The sequence below is a fragment of the Pelophylax lessonae genome (genome assembly GCF_965119305.1).
Source record: "Pelophylax lessonae genome assembly, chromosome: 4".
Lineage (NCBI taxonomy): Eukaryota > Metazoa > Chordata > Amphibia > Anura > Ranidae > Pelophylax > Pelophylax lessonae.
In genome coordinates, this window is record NC_138771.1 from 600739391 (window position 1) to 600757567 (window position 18177).

The 18177-nt window shown below is 44.8% G+C and overlaps 1 protein-coding gene across 2 annotated transcripts in view; it reads left to right on the top strand.

Moving 5' to 3' along the window:
- SMARCA4 (SWI/SNF related BAF chromatin remodeling complex subunit ATPase 4) overlaps positions 1-18177 on the top strand; it is a 123544-nt gene that overhangs the window by 65698 nt on the left and 39669 nt on the right. For both annotated transcript variants that reach the window (XM_082257267.1, XM_082257268.1), the window contains exons 10-16: positions 7065-7232; positions 7310-7360; positions 8445-8575; positions 11283-11340; positions 12854-12972; positions 13547-13703; positions 17390-17553. In XM_082257267.1, the coding sequence (XP_082113393.1) occupies positions 7065-7232; positions 7310-7360; positions 8445-8575; positions 11283-11340; positions 12854-12972; positions 13547-13703; positions 17390-17553 (848 nt within the window). The remainder of the gene's footprint in view (positions 1-7064; positions 7233-7309; positions 7361-8444; positions 8576-11282; positions 11341-12853; positions 12973-13546; positions 13704-17389; positions 17554-18177) is intronic.

An 18177-nucleotide genomic window follows, 5' to 3' on the forward strand; every position in this document is an offset into this window, starting at 1 on the left:
TTAATCATTTTCTGCATGTTTAAAGGATAAGTTCACCTTTAGAAGCATGGTAGAGGTTACACCCATTGTTGGGGTGTAAACTGTAATATACTCCTATTAGGGCTGGGCGATATGGCTGAAAACTATATCACGATATCAGTGTTTCATATCGGTCGATATCGATAATTATTGATATTTTTTTATTACCCATTTAAAATAAGGACCAGGAGAAAAATGTTACATTTAAACATTTTTATTTTAAACTTAACCTTCCTCTGAGTCTGATCATAATAATCCCCTCAGTTCTTAAGACAATAAAATGTCAACACAACCATGTAAAACTCAAATAATTAAAATGTAAACATAAGTCACAATGAACACTTAACAATTATCTTACATTTAGGTGCAAAATGAAAGAAAATGTAAGAAATGCTTAATAAAGTGTAATAAAATAGTGCAAACTGTTACAGAGAAACCTGAGAATTTAGTGCAAGTTTAGTGCTAGGAGCCTGGTTCACTAGCTGTTCACCTTCTGGTGAATAAAGTGTTTAGTTTCTACCGCATGACAGAACAGACCCATCCCAAAAACACACATTGCATCAAATATGTGTAAAAACAAAAAAAAACGCACCAACCAACTGCAACCTGCATAGGCTGTAAGTTGAAACTAACATGTTCCATAAGGTGAACTTGGCCTGTAATTTGGGCCAAGCTGGCTCTAACAAACCACTTTAAGGCTAGCTAGCCGCGAATAGCTGCGACCTATCATTCCAGTTAACAGGGGCGGCAGTCACATCTAGCCGCTCACAGCTGTGTCAGGATTCAGATTGCCAGTGTGAATGTGGCTGCTGCTGGGTATGCTGTAATGCACTGTAGTAGTAGCAGCTGCTATGTACTGTATGTGCAGTGTTTTTTGTAAACAAATAAAACTGAGGTAGAGGTACAGTACAGTACATCTGTGTAACATAAAAAACAAACCTACAGTAGTAACATTGCTTGAAATATAAAACCTGCAGAAATATGAAAAAGTAACTCAGTCTTCAAGCTATTCTTACTCTAATCATCATACTTAGTTGAACTATTCAAGAATCAAGTATATTTTAGTCCAGGTTTTGTGCTAGGAACACCAGCTGGTTGACCTTCTCTGGGTCTAAAGCTGCCCTGGTGCATGTAACAATATTACCCCCAGTACTAAAAATTCTTTCTGAGGGGGTGCTGGTGGCTGGAATGCACAAGTACTTTTTCGCCAGCTGAGACAATCTGGGGAAGTTGTGTTCATGTAGCCTCCACCAGTCCAGAGGGTTAGACTCACTGTCTGCATCAGGGCACCTCAGGTAACTTTCCAGCTCGCTCTCCACTTTTTGTTTTTCAGTGAGAGGCAAAGCATCATCATCTTGGCACTGTTTTTTGAAAAAGCTCCCCAATGACTTGCGTTGCTTCTTCACGCCCAGTGGCAGAGGTGGTCCACTTGCAGCTCCTCCTTCTGCACCTTGGTCTGCTGCTCCTTCAGAAGGCCCTGCCTGTGATTGTTGGCCCTGGTCTTCATCCATGATCTCAGACACAGCTCTCATGTGAATGGCCCCTACCTTCTCTGGTCTGATGTATTGGCCTTTAAATCTAGGGTCGACGAAGGTAGCCATGTCAAGAAGATCATCTGTGTCAGGGTCAGCATATTTCTCGTCGAGATAAGTCATTATCTTTGTCTTCAGCTCTTTTGTGAGCTCAGTGTCCCCCTCATTAACTTTCAGAAAACTGGAGCGGAAAAGGTGGAGCACAGGCTTCACGTACGAGACCGTCACATATGACTCCCCAGAAAGGGAGTCTGTGAACTCCAGGAGAGGAGTTAAGGCCGCATGCATTGACTCAAGGACATCAATATCCTGCCACGTTGGGATCAGGTGCCTGTTGTTTTTGTCAGAAGACAGAACTTCAATGATGGCCTTTTGTTGCTCTAGGACCCTTGCCACCATCTTTTGTCTTGAGCCCCACCTGGTTAGTGACTCTGTGACCAGCTGGTGTGTGGGAAGATGGAGACGTTCCTGTGCTTTAGAGAGCGCACTCTTTTTCTTCCACGAGTAAGAAAAGGCAGATACCACTTTCTTGCACACACCTACAGCCCTCTCCACTCTTTTATCTTTTCCTGCAGCACCTGCAGAAAAACAATGCCAGTGTAAATAACTGATAATAGAATAGATCGTGTACAACATTGATGACGAGCATTAAAATGACAAAGCTACTCACCAATAGCAGAGTGCAAACGATGGCCAAAACACTGCAGCCGTGTCCAGTTGTTCAGTGAAGTCGCCTTCACTACATTTGCCCCGCTGTCTGTGGTGATGCACACCATTTTGTCTTCATTCAGACTCCAGGACAACAGTGCCTCCTTCAAGCCTTCTGCTATCACTTCTCCTGTGTGATCTTCGGGGAAATATGCAGTCTCAAGACATCTGGTTTTCAAACCCCATTCATTGTCGATGAAGTGAATGGTCAAGCTAATGTATGGCTCAGAGGTACGGCTTGACCACAGGTCAGAGGTTGTTGCAAAGTACTTGGCTGACAATATTTCTTGCTGCACAGATTCTTTGCACATTACATACAGCTTAGGAATGGCAGTCTTAGAAAAGTACTTTCGGCCAGGAATAACATAGCGTGGGTCAAGCACGTGTATGAGCTTTTTATAACCTGGCTTCTCGACAGTGCTAAGCGGAAGCATGTCTTTGGCTATATGATACGCCACTGCCTCCGTTATATCTTTGTACCGTTTAGATTCTTTGTCATAAGGCACTGATGCAGAGTACCTCTCCATGGTGGTCTGCTGCTTGTGCGGTGTTGCAGATGTTGTTGGTTGAATACGGATAATACGGCTGTGCTCCAAAGGATGAGCGCGGCTAAGGTGGTAAAACAAGTTTGTGGTATTACCAGTCTTGGTAGGTACGACGGTCTTGCATAACCTGCAGACGACATTGGTCTGAGTACGGTCAGACTTATAATATCCAAAAAACTGCCATACTGGCGAGCTGACTTTTCCTCTTTTATTTACAATTTCCTCACTCGCTGCGGCACTCATTTTTTGCATTGGTTGCATTAACAAAGGCACTCTCACACTTTTGGTAACCTAGCAACTAGGGCTGGGTGGGGAGGGAGGAGAGCTCACTGTGTGGAGGGAGGACTGAGGAGGAGTCCGGAGAAACGCTGCTGTATATGTGTGTCTGACAGTGACTCTGACACTGACTCTGACCTGACGGACCACCCCCAGGGGCTGCGCTGTGATAGGTACAGAGAGAGAAGAAGAACTCCCCAGTAATAACCGGCCACCTTTTTTAGTTGAAAGAAACTTGAATGAAAGACAAGTACTATTTTTTTCAGTTTTACTTTTTGTTGTACATGTACAATTTTTTTTTCTCCTGCTATTCTTATTAGAACAGTTCTTGAAAAAGTACTTTTTATGCTTGTGCAGCCAGCCCCCACACCCTGGGGGTCCAGCCAGTTCTTATTAGAACAGTTCTTTAAATGTTTTATGCTAATGCAGCCAGCCCCCACACCCTGATATTAGCATATTACAACTTGAAAGTACTTTTTATGCCCTGGGGGTCCAGCCAGTTTATTTATGCCCTGGGGGTCCAGCCAGTTTATGCCCTGGGGGTCTAGCCAGTTTATGCCCTGGGGGTCCACTCCAGCCAGTTTATTTATGCCCTGGGGGTCCAGCCAGTTTATTTATGCCCTGGGGGTCCAGCCAGTTTATTTATGCCCTGGGGGTCCAGCCAGTTTATTTATGCCCTGGGGGTCTAGCCAGTTTATGCCCTGGGGGTCCAGCCAGTTCGTAGGCCGCCGCACAGTAACCACCTAACTCCCCACTCAGTAACGGAACACCGCCTCGCGCTGCGCCTGGATGTGACGTCAGCTGCGGGCGCGCTGTGATGATCGGTACAGAGAACTCCCCCGGCCTGGATGTGACGTCAGTCAGCTGCCGGGAGAGGAAGCGGGCGGTGCGTCTGTACAGGCCAGGGGCTGTGATAGGACAGGTACTATCCTATCACAGCCCCTGGCCTGTACAGACGCACCGCCCGCTTCCTCTCCCGGCAGCTGACTGACGTCACATCCAGGCCGGGGGAGTTCTCTGTACCGATCATCACAGCGCGCCCGCAGCTGACGTCACATCCAGGCGCAGCGCGAGGCGGTGTTCCGTTACTGAGTGGGGAGTTAGGTGGTTACTGTGCGGCGGCCTACGAACTGGCTGGACCCCCAGGGCTTTCAATTTCTAATATGCTAATATCGAGCCGGTTATCGTTATTGCTATCGAAAACGGTACTATCGCGATATATATCGATATCGCATTATCGCCCAGCCCTAACTCCTATACACCCACCGCCAGCATTCCCTCGCTCTGTGACAGCGGATGGGGATCTTCTTCCCGGACCCGCTGTCACAATTTGAAAACAGTTAGACAGTGCAGGGCTCCACCCACATGGCCGCGTCATTCATTCAGTTTCCTGTGAATGAATAGACTACAAGTACCGTCATCCATTGCGGCTGATGGTTTGCAGTTTTCAGTGAACTGCAAAAGAGCTGGTGAGCGTGCGCATTGTCCATTGATTTCTCCTTGCCATGCATTAACTGCCGGCTTGTTTCGGAGGTATGGAGAAACAGTGTTCTGAGAGTCTGCAGGATTCAGGCATTGCACCCGCGATCTGATTATGGGTGCAATTCTATACAGGATGCAGTGTAAAATAAAAAATAAATAAATGCACATTTTTTTCATTTTTTTACCTGCAAAAAGATGTGCGTTTTTTTTATTTTTTTTACAAAAGGTGAACTTGTTCTTTTAAAATGGTGCGATCTGAAATGTGAATTAGACGGCCCAATTTAAAGTGACCCATGTCACCAGAGAGAAACTTTTACTTTACCAAAGAGGTCACCTGTAAAAGATTGGTTATATACCTAACTTGTGGTGGCCTGTGTATCGAAAGCTGAATATTTGCTCTGCACCGACGGCCGCTGTGTTTCCTCCTGACAGTTCATATTTGCTTTCTTAACTTGCGTGCCTGCAGGATGAAGCACAGCAACCAGAGGGGGCAGGTGTTCTAGTCACCTGGAAATGTACAATACTTGCTGTGGCTGGGAAGTGGAGGTTCAGTGGCTTTTGAATGCACGGGCCAAAAAAAGTGATCTCAAACATCTCATAAAATTTGAATATCATCAAAAAGTGAAACTCATATATTTTATATAGATGCGACACACACACACACACACACACACACACACACACACACACACACACACACACACACACACACACACACACACACACACACACACACACACACACACACACACACACACACACACACACACACACACACACACACACACACACACACACACACACACACACACACACACACACACACACACACACACACACACACACACACACACACACACACACACACACACACACACACACACACACACACACACACACACACACACACTTAGGTCAGGCTAGTTTGTTGGCCAATCAAGCACAGTGATACCATGATGATCATTAAACCAGGTATTGGTACTTTTGGCAGTGTGGGCAGGTGCCAAGTCCTGCTGGAAAAAAAAACTGCATCTCCATAAAGCTTCCACAGTCAGTGATGATTTGGGGAGCCATGTCACCTGCTGGTGTTGGTCCACTGTTTTATCAAGTTCAAAGTCAGCGCAGCCCTCTAGCAGGAAATTCTAGAGCACTTCATGCTTCCCTCGGCTGACCAGCTTTATGGAGATGCTGATTTCATTTTTCAGCAGGACTTGGCACCCCCACACTGCCAACAGTACCAATACCTGGTTTAATGATCATGGCATCACTGTGCTTGATTGGCCAGCAAACACGCCTGGCCTAAACCCAATAGAGAATCTGTGGGGTATTGTCAATACCTGGGGTACCTTGGTTTCCATAACACCTCAGCAGTGTCACAGGCTGAGCGCCTCCATCCCATGCCGCATTAATGTAAAAGGAGCCCTGACCAAGTATTGAGTGCATACTACGTGTGTGTGTGTGTGTGTGTGTGTGTGTGTGTGTGTGTGTGTATGTGTGTGTGTATATATATATATATATATATATATATTATAAAATGTGTAAAATGTAAACGGGGTAATTGCAGTCTTCCATAATGGTAGAAGGATGGGTCCCAAATACAATTTCCAGTAGATCTGTGAAAATAAACTTCCTTTACCTCCCCAGGGTGAGCCAAATCTGTCCCTCCCAGACACTGCAGCTCACAGTGGGAGAGTTTCTGCAGAATAAACAGTGCTGCTATTCCAGAAAACTAGGTTTGGCCATCTACTGGCTGACCAGCTCAGGTTTGTGAATTCGCAATGATCAAGATAGCCATGCCCCCTACAGAGTCTTCTCCCAATGTAGTGCGAGCAGACACAATGTAAAATACGGGTGACCATGCTGCTCTGAATTCAGATGCAGTGCAGCAGTGTTGTCACCCCATTACAGGAAGCTTCATGACTTCACTGGCAGGATCAACAGGTACTTTTGACACTCTACAGGGTGACTAAAGGACCACTGTAAGCAGATGCATTTACGTAAGGCGGTGTAGCGTATGTCATGTTGGGTCTTGTTCCCATTTGGATTCTTAAACCATGGAGGCATGTGGCTGTGCGAGGCCCAATAGATCTGTTCCACATGTCAGCACATTCTACAGTACAGACCCGCATAGACATCCCACTGCATTGTCAATTTGATTAGATGTTGGAGGTAATTATTGTATCGTACGTCCCATAATTCAAATCTATAGTAATGTGGGCATGGGGAAAAAAAGTGTAAACCTAGAACACAGCTAAAGCTGTTTCCATTATTTTTAATGAAAAATGTGTATGTGAAATTTGAATTGCATGCTCGTAGGGTTAAAAAAAAATTATGGTGTAAAATTAAGAGCCCCCTGTACTTGGCAGCGTTGGTTGTAATGACAATAAGCAAAATTTTTAGATAATCCTTTTTTCTCCATCCATTTTTACAATAAACTTTGTCCTGTCTTTTTTGTGCATTGTGTATGTGCTGGCAATAAATGGGTTTATCTCCTAATCCCTAGGCTGAGGATGAAGAGGGTTACAGGAAGCTGATTGATCAGAAGAAGGACAAACGCCTGGCCTACCTCCTGCAGCAGACAGACGAGTATGTGGCCAACCTGACCGAGTTGGTGATGCAGCACAAAGCTGCCCAGGTACTAAAGGAGAAGAAGAGAAGGAAAAAGAAAAAGGTGAGTTTATCCAATTGATGTGTCTGCAAGTGAAGTCTTTCTTGTAGGGTTTGGTTTAACTGTCCTTGTTGTTTCAGCTTCAAGAGAATGCAGAAGGCCAACAGCCTGCGCTTGGACCAGATGGCGAGGTGAGACATGGAGTGTAAGGCAAAGAAATCTGTAGCTTCATTGCTGAATGTGTAGCATTCCAATTTGCCTTTATGACCACCAATAGTGACATTTGGATTGAATTTAAATAAAGACAGTACTTGTAATCATTCATTCACAGGAAACTGTCAATGAATGATGCAGCCATGTGGGAAGGGCCCCACATGGCCACACTGTTTTTAAATTGTGACAGCGGGTGCGGGCAAAGAAGATCCCTGACCCACTGTCTCACAGGGAAGGGGGGTTGGGAAGGAGAGGTAGCAGACGCTGGGACATTTTACATGTTCCACCCTAAAAACATGTGGAACGTCTAACATGTTCCAAAGGCGAACTTAACCATTTAAAGTGGTTGTAAAGGCACTATGTTTTTTTTACCTTCATGCATTCTATGCATGAAACTAAAAAACCTGTGTGTGGCATCCCCCCCTTTGCTTACCTGAGCCCCCTTTCGATCCAGCGATGTCCATTATAGCCTTGTCTCTCTGGGGACTCGCACTCCTGATTGGCTTTTGGCAGCAGCGGGAGCCAATAATCATAGCCAGTGAGCCAATCAGGAGACGGGGGGGGGGGGGATGGGGCCGGGGCCGAGTCACAGCTTCATGTGTGTATGGATACACAGAGCTGCAGGTCGGGGCCGTGCATGCTTGGGTGCCCTCACAGCAAGCTGCTTGCTGTAGGGGCACCCAACAGGAGGGAGGGGCCAAGAACGCCAACGTATGAGCCTAAAAGAGGAGGATTCGGCTGTTCTGTGCAAAACTGCACAGAGCAGGTAAGCATACCATGTTTGTTATTTTAAAGAAAAAAAAAAAGACTTAATATCCCTTTTAAGTAAAGCTAGCATTTGTTTGTGTATGAAAGTGAACCTGGTTTATCCTGAATAAGTGCCCAGGTATAACCATACAACTTTAGGACAAAACAAGAAAAACAAAGAGGAGATCTTACATAATATCAATTAAAGATTTAACGAATGCACTCACATGAACGCTGAGTTTTAGACGCAGTATGAACGGCCATGAAGTTTTGTTGCCGAAGCTGACTTGTTCTGACTTATTATTTTCTCTGCAGCCTCTGGATGAGACTAGCCAGATGAGTGACCTTCTAGTCAAGGTGATCCATGTTGAGAGTGGAAAGATCTTGACTGGTACAGATGCTCCAAAGGCTGGGCAGCTGGATGCCTGGCTGGAAATGAATCCTGGGTAAGTGAGAGCTGAAAACAATTGGGGGTCCTTTCACATGCCGGCACTCCGCTCTCTTCAATCAGGAAACCATGAGCAAATTCTCTACTGAATCAGAGCAGAACATAATGGATGTCAGTTTTGTGCCATCAATGCCGTTTAGTTTTTGACAGCATTTTGTGGTAGACCATGATGGCTCAATGGGCAGACTGGGTATCCGTTTACATCAGGTTACCTCTGATCCGTCATGTTTTTAGGTCTGGAACCCAGACGCATTTGAAGGTAGGCGAAAGAAAACGAACGCAAGTCTGTTTACATTCGCCTGCCCATAGACCTACATGAAACTGATAGTTGGACCTCATTGAAAATCGTATGTAAAAGGATGTTTGTGTCTGAGGTCTACATCTTTAAAGTGAGACGTTTTTATCCTTAAAAAAAAAAAAAAAAAAAAAAAAATGACCTTCTAATTATCTCTGATCTCAGAGGTCTTGTCCCATTTGCCTGAACCTTTATTATTGGAGGGTTTGATATCAGGGCTGATGTCTCTTTCTTCTTTGTTTTTGTCAGTCGTCTGTAATACAGAGCCAACTACATGATCATATCAATCAGTTGCGGTCTTTTTTTTTTTTTTAGCTCCTCAACGTCTGATAAAACAGGAGATTTGTAAATCAACTAGTTTATTTTTGGCTAGCTATCTTTCTTGATGGCAAATACATTTACAGGTATGATGAGCTGGGAAATCCACCTATAGCACATGTGTCAAACATAAGGCTTGCGGGCCGAATCTGTGCCGCCAGGCTGTTTCATGTGACCCTCCCAGCCAGAATGTGGTGGAACGCTGTTCCTCCAGCTCTTGCCCTCTGCTCCCCACTCACTACTGTCAATTATAAACACAAAAGCCATGTTTACGAGGACAGTGTGCCTCTCGGCAGCTTGCACACAGGCATGACTGTGACAGATGCTGACCAATGATCTCCCTACAAGTGTAAAAGGTGGAGCCGCCTTCATTTCCGGGAGGTACTAGAGCAGGGCAGGTGAGATACAAGGAAGTTTTTTGTGCAGAGTAGAGATGGGGGCTGTGGAGGGAGATGTATGCGGGGGGGATGGGGGAAAGTGGTGCAGGGGTCAGACCCGAGGTGGATGGGGTGGAAGCTTGATGTGGACAGCCTATGAAAGAGAGAGCTGAACCCTGCGCACTGTGCATAGCACAACACTAAATCATGCACTCTGTGCGCGCGGCAATGGAATTCCATTCCAACGTTGTTTACAATTGTTACATTGCAGCTCTTCTTACGAAGATGTATGTATTTTGTAGGACCCTCCGCTCCATCTAGTGCCCATGATGTGGCATTTTCCCCGATTTACTCTGTAAATTGAGTGAACTTTTTTCTATTGCCCATAATATTTAAATAAGTTGACCAGAAGAGAAAATTGCATAAGCCCATTCAATTTTGCTTTATTCTCACAACAGCTAGTTAGTTTGCATAGAACAAGTGTACATGCCAGAGGCGTAACTAGAACCTTCAGGTCTCTGGTGCAAGAAACCATGAAGGGCCCCCCGGACCCCTGGCTGGGGCCCTTCCCTTCAAGCCTGGGGCCCTTTTCACCCTCGTTGTGGGGCCCTTTATTATGCTCCTGCAAAGGGACCCTTTCACAAGTTCTGCAGTGGGCCCCCTTCCTGCCATCTTGGGGTCTCCCCACGGTGGTGGAATGCCAGGGCCTCGTCGCAAGTGTGGCCTTTGCGATCTTGGAGGTTCACCCTCTGGTGTCAGTAGTTTTCATTTTATGATACTTTAATTGTATTTTTTTTTTATCCTTTTTATTTATTTTTTATTTTTTGCAATGTCACTGACTAAGACTGTCCATTCAGAAAAGGAAGTAGCTGGTAAATTGCATATTTACTGACCCCCCCCCCCCCTCCTAGTTCTCTATTGTGACCCATCACCTGCAGCAGCTGGCAGGAGAGGGAAGGGAGCACAGTGGGGGGGAGACCAGGGTCCAGAGACAGCAGAACACAAGTGAACTGGATAGGAGGAGTGGCGGGGGCAGCATACAGAGGAACCAATCTCCTCCATTTTCCTCCTTCAGCTACAGGAGGAAAACGGAGGACCGTGATTTCTCTACATGCTGCCCCCGCCGCTCCTCCTATGCAGGTGTACAGGGGAGCTGCACAGGCCCCCTGGAGCATGGAGCCTGGTTGCAATTGCAACCCCTGTAGTTACGCCCCTGGTACATGCAGTTTCGCTGGACCTATAGTTATCAATTGTTTTCTTTTTTTGTATAATTAGACCCGTTTTTGTGTTCAGGTTATTTTTTTTTTTTTTTCTGCTTCCCTACCATCCTTCCTTATTTTTTTTAGGGCCATGTCAAAAAAGATTCTGTTGCTGGTGACATTTTGGCAGTGGTTGAATTGCTAAAATACATTTTCTATTATGCCTAGTTGGTGTCCCTTAAGGTAGCTTAATATTGACCACTAGCATCAGCAGTCATGAACAACATCCCTATTTCAGGCGGCGAGGGAGCCACTAGAGCCATAGGATGTAAGATGAATTTTAGCAACTGTTGCTGACAGTGTGATTTGGTTCCCAGGCTGCATGGCCTACCTCCAGGTGATGTGACATTGTGCAGACCATAGCTGCAGTGCCTTATGTTTAAAAGTTGCAAAACTCTGCTTAGACTTAACAAGTTGAAACCTCTTACTTTTCAATTTTTCAATTATCTTCAACAGTTACGAAGTTGCTCCAAGATCAGACAGTGAGGAGAGCGGTTCTGAGGAGGAAGAGGAGGTGAGATGACACAATCATGAACTGCAGTTCCATAGGAAACCTAAATAACCGAATAGCAATTTGTAATATTAAGAACAGCAATAATTGAGTGTTTTTTAAATTTAAAATTTCAGCCAATACATTTCTATCAATAAATGACAATGGAGTAGGAGGTACGCAGTACCCACCCACAGGATGGGGCATATAGCAATACATATACAGGACAGTAAGTAAAAACCAACTGGCCAAATTCAGCTGGAACTCAGTTTTACTTTTAGCAATGTAAATTACTGCACTGAAACGCACATCATAAACTATAGGTAAAAATATTATATTGTACACAGAATTAATCATGAACAGCTCAGTTACTGATAATAATATATTACATAAAACAATATTGTAGTGGCGCAAACATTACAGACAAAGATTAAGAGCAATAATACCCAATACTATCATGCCATACAACCTCTGTACCATGATAGAGGAAAATCTATAGAACCAAATCTGTTTAAATCTTCACAAACTGGGTAGATTGCCAATATTACCACTCCCAGAAGATTAACAATAGATGAAGTCTCTCTAAGGCCCCCATCTCTGAGCCTGACTTACAAGGGTCCCAGGTGTCTGTCCATCCAGTCTCCCAAGTCCTCTATCCTCCAGTCAAGCCTTCTCAGTATCCCTTTTTCTGCTATTCTTATACACGTTCCTTCCATTTATCGTTGAGGAATCTCTGATCGGTCCAAAGAGAACAATCATTTCTTTCTCAAGAAAATGATTGGATGAAATTAAAGTCCACTTTAAGATGACTCTCAATATGTTTATCTAATTAAATCTCGATTTGCAGTTACTGCATCTTTTGCAATTATACCATGTTTAAGCCGGCCATACATGGATCAAATTTCGAACCGGTTCAGCTGAATTTGGATCCATGTATGGGCAGGCTGATTGTACTCAAGTCACTCCATCAATCGACTTGGGTACAACCAGCCTGTCTGATTTTTTTACATGCGATTACGGCCAGCGGCTATAGCTGCTAGCAGTAATCATTGTGTTCTGCTGGCTGGGTGGGTAGTCCCCCCCCCCCCCCCCCCCATCTTCATCTAAGCCTATGGACCGGTGGGTGTAAACAGACACAAGTCTACGTCCAATCTGATCCGGTCCATTAAAAAAAAACGAAATAGAATCCATCCCTCTTTATCCAGGTGGATCGGCTCCGAAGGCAGTCAGGTGTTCACTGACAGCGGAGTCCATTTACACCCAACCGCCCACAGAGCAGAGCAGGCTCTGACCAGAAACTGAGCGGACCCAATTGTCATCTGCCCACTCTGCACTGACCAGCGGACCGATTCCCTGCTGCTCTAAACGAGGTCCGCCCCATGTGAAAAGGGCACGAAATGAAGAGTTGATCTTCCAAGTCTTGGTTGCTTTTTGACTGAAGAATCCAGGTGGTGCTTATTATACATTGATGGATTCGTCGCTAGTACTGAGTGGTCGTGATAGCTTCATCCTACCCATGATCTGTCTTTATACCTAGGAAGAGGAGGAGGACCAGTCTTCAACCCCCGTCACCACTCAGCCTGCGGTGGAAGAGAAGAAAATCACTGATCCAGACAGCGACGATGTTTCGGAATCATGCGCTCGGGAGATTATCGAGTGAGTGTTCTACCCAGCAACCCAAGAACCAAAATCACAAAATTTAGTAATTAGCCATTAATTAGGTCTTCCTGTGTATGCTTATCTACACTCTCCTATGGTGGTCTGAAAAAATATGTTCTGTTTAGTGCTTTGGAGTTTTACTTTTCTATAAAGGGACCTCCTGGAGCTCATGTGTATAGCAGAAATGTCTAGAAGACATGAGTAGCCCATTCTAAAGGAAACTTCTCCTTTTACTCTTCAAATAAACCTATTGTAAGGAAACCAAAATGGAGGCTTCTTGGTTGGGATGCTCTTTTTTTGCATTGAAAATTGTGAGTCACCCAAAAGGGGCTTTTAAAGCTTCTTTGACTTTCCTGATGGGTGTACTTGTTCTGGGTCAATGATCTGGAGAGTGTTGAAGTAACTGAGTACCAACAATGTCTTGACTAGAAGGTACAGACAAGCCAGTTAGGTCCTCTATGCTTATTCAGCTCTGTGACGAATAAGTAGTTGTGGTTTGAGGATTACTGCTTGAGAATTAATATTTACAAATGTTAATAATGCTATGGGATGATTCTCTTCCTACCCCTAGGAGCGCACGTCAGGATGTGGATGACGAGTACAGTATATCTCATGCTGAACCTACAGGCCCGCAGTTACAGTCCTACTATGCGGTAGCACATGCTGTTAGTGAGCAAGTAGAGAAGCAGTCCAGCCTTTTGGTGAATGGTGTTCTCAAACAGTACCAGGTAAGGAGGAGGGGAAGACATGTCGCTCTGTGAGCCAATACAGTTCTACATTTACATACAGTACATGTTCCTTAACCACTTAAGCCCCGGAGGATTTGGCTGCTCAAAGACCAGGCCCTATTTTGCGATTCGGCACTGTGTGACTTTAACGGACAATTGCACGGTCGTGCGACGCCGTACCCAAATGAAATTGACGTCCTTTTTTTTTTTCCCACAAAGAGAGCTTTCTTTTGGTGGTATTACCACCTGTGCGATTTTTTACTTTTTGCACTATAAACAAAAAGCGACAATTTTGAAAAAATAACAATATCTTTCATTTTTTTTTTTTTTTATATGAAATTCTCAAAAAAAAATAAATGTAAAAATCAAAATTTTTTAACATTTTAGGCCAATTTGTTTTCTGCTACATATTTTTGGTAAAAAAAATTGCAATAAGCGTATTTTGATTGGTTTGCGCAAAAGTTATTGCGTTTACTAACTGCGGGAAAGATTTATGTCATTTTTTTATTGTTTTTTTTTTTTTTCAACTAGTAATGGCGGCGATCTGCGATTTTGCGGGATTGCGGCGGACAGATTGGACCCTTGACACTTTTGGGAGTACCAGTGACATTACTACAGAAATCAAAATGCACTGTTACTGTAAAAATGACACTGGCAGGGAAGGGGTTAACTTTATTAGTGATCAAGGGGTTAAGTGTGTCCCTAGGGGCGTGATTCTAACTGTCAAGGGGCGTGGCTTGTTAGATCATAACAGAGACACATGATCCTACATAGCAGGATCGCATAGCCTCTGTCATGATCTAAAGCCCCGTACACACGTACCGATCGTCGGCAAACGTTCGGCCGTCTTTTGTCCAGGGCTGTCGGTGTCTGTTGAAAAGTGCAAAAGACTGCACAAGAATTTTGTCCGCCGACTGCAGAAGTGATGTCATGTAATGGTTAACTTTCCCTGTGTTTTTCCTTTTCTGAGCATGCCCAGTCTTGCAAATCTGCGGTCTGTCGGCCGAAATCTGTACTGACTGGCGAACAATCGGCCGCTCTGGTGTCGGCATACAAAAATTTTAATGCTTGCATGACAGATTCTTTTCGGCCGAATGTGCGCTGTCGGAGGCATCATACTAACAAGCCTACAATCGGCAGATCGGTCGTCGGCCGAAGCTTTTCGGCCGACGATCGGTACGTGTGTACTGGGCTTAAGGGAGAATGACAGACGGCTGTGTTTACATCAGCCGCCTGCCTTTCTTCCTCTCCTGCGGGAGATCGCGAGTGGTCGGTGGACATCAGAGCTGTCGGTAACTCGCGAGGGGATGTCAGGGAACGAGCGGGGGCGGGAGCGCGCCTCCAGCGGCGGGCGCTTGCCCCCTAGAGGCTCGTGGGTGAATGACGTACCCCTACATCACTTTGCCCAGGAGGGGCTGACCGCCGCCGTACATAGTCGCGCGGCGGTCGGCAAGTGGTTAATTGACAGGGACTTTTTCATCAGATCACCATACTTATAACTTTGTAACATTTAAAAATCGTATAGCCTTTTCTCTTACAAGATCTGCCAGCTATGAGGCCGGCCACACACGGTTCAAATTCCTGCTGAACCGGCCGAGATTCGAACGATAATGGGCAGGCTGAATATACCAAGTTGATGGATCAACTTGGGTGCAACCAGCCTGCCGGATTCTCCTGCCGGGGAGCAGACAATTGCTCAACAGGTGGCACCCCCCTGTCTGTGTTGATGGGGGGAATTGTGCAAATTTCTTTCCTGCAAGTACTTGTGAAATTCTCACCATGTATGGCCAGCCTAATACAAGCTAATCACCTTTTTGACTGGACTGTTATACTGCTATCTAGAAAGGTTAAGGCCAGGGGTGTCCAATTTTTTGACCACCTTGGGCCACATTGGTAGAAGAGGAATTGTCTTTGGTCACACACAAAATACACCAACAGTAAGGATAGCTGATGAGCAGAATAAGTTGGGCAGATCACTGATATAGATAATGTACCTATCTGAGTAACACAGTGCTGGGGGTTGTGGGCGTTGAGTGCAACTGAAATTTGGGGGGGGGGGTGAAGCCCACCTCTGCACCCCCCTAGATACAGCCATATGGCATTTACTTGCCTGGTGTTTTCGGGAGTCCCTGTATTTGCTGATGCCGGTGCATTTACAAAAACGGCAGCCCCAGCATCCCTCCAGACAAGTCTGTGCCCAGATTCTCATTGCCAGCCACAGTGGCTGCTATGCTTGCACGGCATCCCTGGTGTCCCTTCATACCTGTTTGTGCCTAGCTTGTCCTTTTCGGTCACCGTGGCTTCAATGCTTTCACAGCATCCCTCCTGACATGCCCAGGCCTTATGCTGAACTCCTCTTGGGCCACCTGCAGGTCGGACACCCCTGGTTTAACCTTCCTAGCGGTATTCCCGAGTGTGACTCGGGGTAAGATTTTTAGAGCCAAAAGCGGTAACCCCGAGTCACACTCGGGGTAGCGCTAGGAAGATCGCTGGATGCTGGAAGAGGTTTTACTTACCTTTTCTCCAGGATCCAGCGAAGACTGCGAGCGGTATGCGGCGGCGGAGCTCTCTCCCGATCGTCTGCGAGCCCCGGCTTCCGTCTCCGGCGACGTGACGTCCGCCGGGGGGTGGAACCGGCGGCAAATTCCAATGTAAAACACACTGATACCGTTCAAAATAAAAAAAAAAATCACATTACATTAACCCCCAGTGCCCTTTCCTGCAGTTTTACTGTACTTTTTATGTAAATATATATGTATGTATGTGTATATGTGTGTGTGTGTATATGTATATATATATATATATATATATATATATATATATATATATATATATATATATATATATATATATATATATATATATGTGTGTGTGTGTGTGTGTATATGTATATATATATATATGTATATGTGTATATATATATATATATATATATATATATATATATATATATATATATATATATATATATATGTATATGTGTATACAGTTGGTTTGGGCTGCTCATTCACAAGAATTACATGCAAAATAATGGTACCGCTTTCAGCACCTAAAATCCAAAAGAATCATACCACCAGGGAGGTTAAGCACTGTGCTTTCCATATTCCACTTCTTCACTCTCCTCAGGGAAAGTAAATGACATGGTATACACCTCAAATTCACTTTCACGTGGAGCTGACAGGCAAGGCCTATTGCAAGGCACTGTTACCAGCATTTCACTCCTGTGTGAGGCCTATTATAGGGGGGGCATTGTTTGTTTGGGCTTGGACTAGGGAATTCTTTTTTTGGGAAAATGCTCTTTTAACCCCATCCTGGCTTCTATTTAAACTGTTCTGGAGCAGGAAGGATTGGCATTGGTCACATAATTGGGAGCCAGTCACACCGGCTGTCGATCTTTAGTTCAGACTGAGAGTTGTCTTTGTTCTGGGAGCATGCACTCAGCACATTCTCGGCAAACAAACATCAGCCATCCCATGGCCACACATTTTGCCACAGCACATGTTAGGCGGTCGTTAAGGGGTTAAAGGGCTTTTGTGGATTGGTACATTTTCAAAGCTATTTTGATTAACATTGCTGACCAGTCTACACAATTAATGATCTATTTATTAGACCTTCAGGAGCAAAACTGTGATATTGTTGTATTTGTATCACTGTTTCTTCTCACACCATGTACTTATGATTGTCAGATCAAAGGCCTGGAGTGGCTCGTGTCGCTCTATAACAATAATCTGAATGGGATCTTGGCTGATGAGATGGGTCTCGGAAAGACTATACAGACGATTGCTCTGATCACATACCTCATGGAACATAAGCGCATCAATGGGCCGTTCCTCATCATAGTGCCACTGTCGTAAGTACCAATATACAGCTTTTCCCAAAGAAAGAGGTCTTCTGTTGGCTTTAGAATAGAGAATCCCCTCCGTTCCACTCGAGAGAGACTTTATCCCACATGAATATTGCCTCTTTCACATACAAATGGCTACTGACTTAGTGTACTATTTGCTCTGGGTGGTGGTACTACATGGCAAGGCTTGACATATAGTGACTTCAAGCTTTCTAAACCTTCGCCTAAAGCAGTGATTGGCAATTTACTAGGTTTAGGGGGACTGTGGCCAATGGACCATATATAATGTTTACTATAAGAAGTAATGCTAGAGAGTACCATGAGGCTGCAGCTATACTAGAGGAAATGATAGTCAGTGGATATGCTACAGGTTTGGTTAGAGACTGAAGACATTCTAACAAATACAGTGAGGGCCTGGGGACCATTTACTTGAAGCTAGTAAAGATTACTGTTGTTTTCCGCATACAAACCAATGCTATCATACCAAAACAGACTGCTGATGTACCAGGGCCACCCAACATTTACCTAAGGGGATTATGTGGTCTTTGAAGCAGGTTGGCTACCAGGCGCTCAAACTATTCTTTCCTCACAAATATTCCCTTATGTTGCACCCAAACATTCTAAGATCAG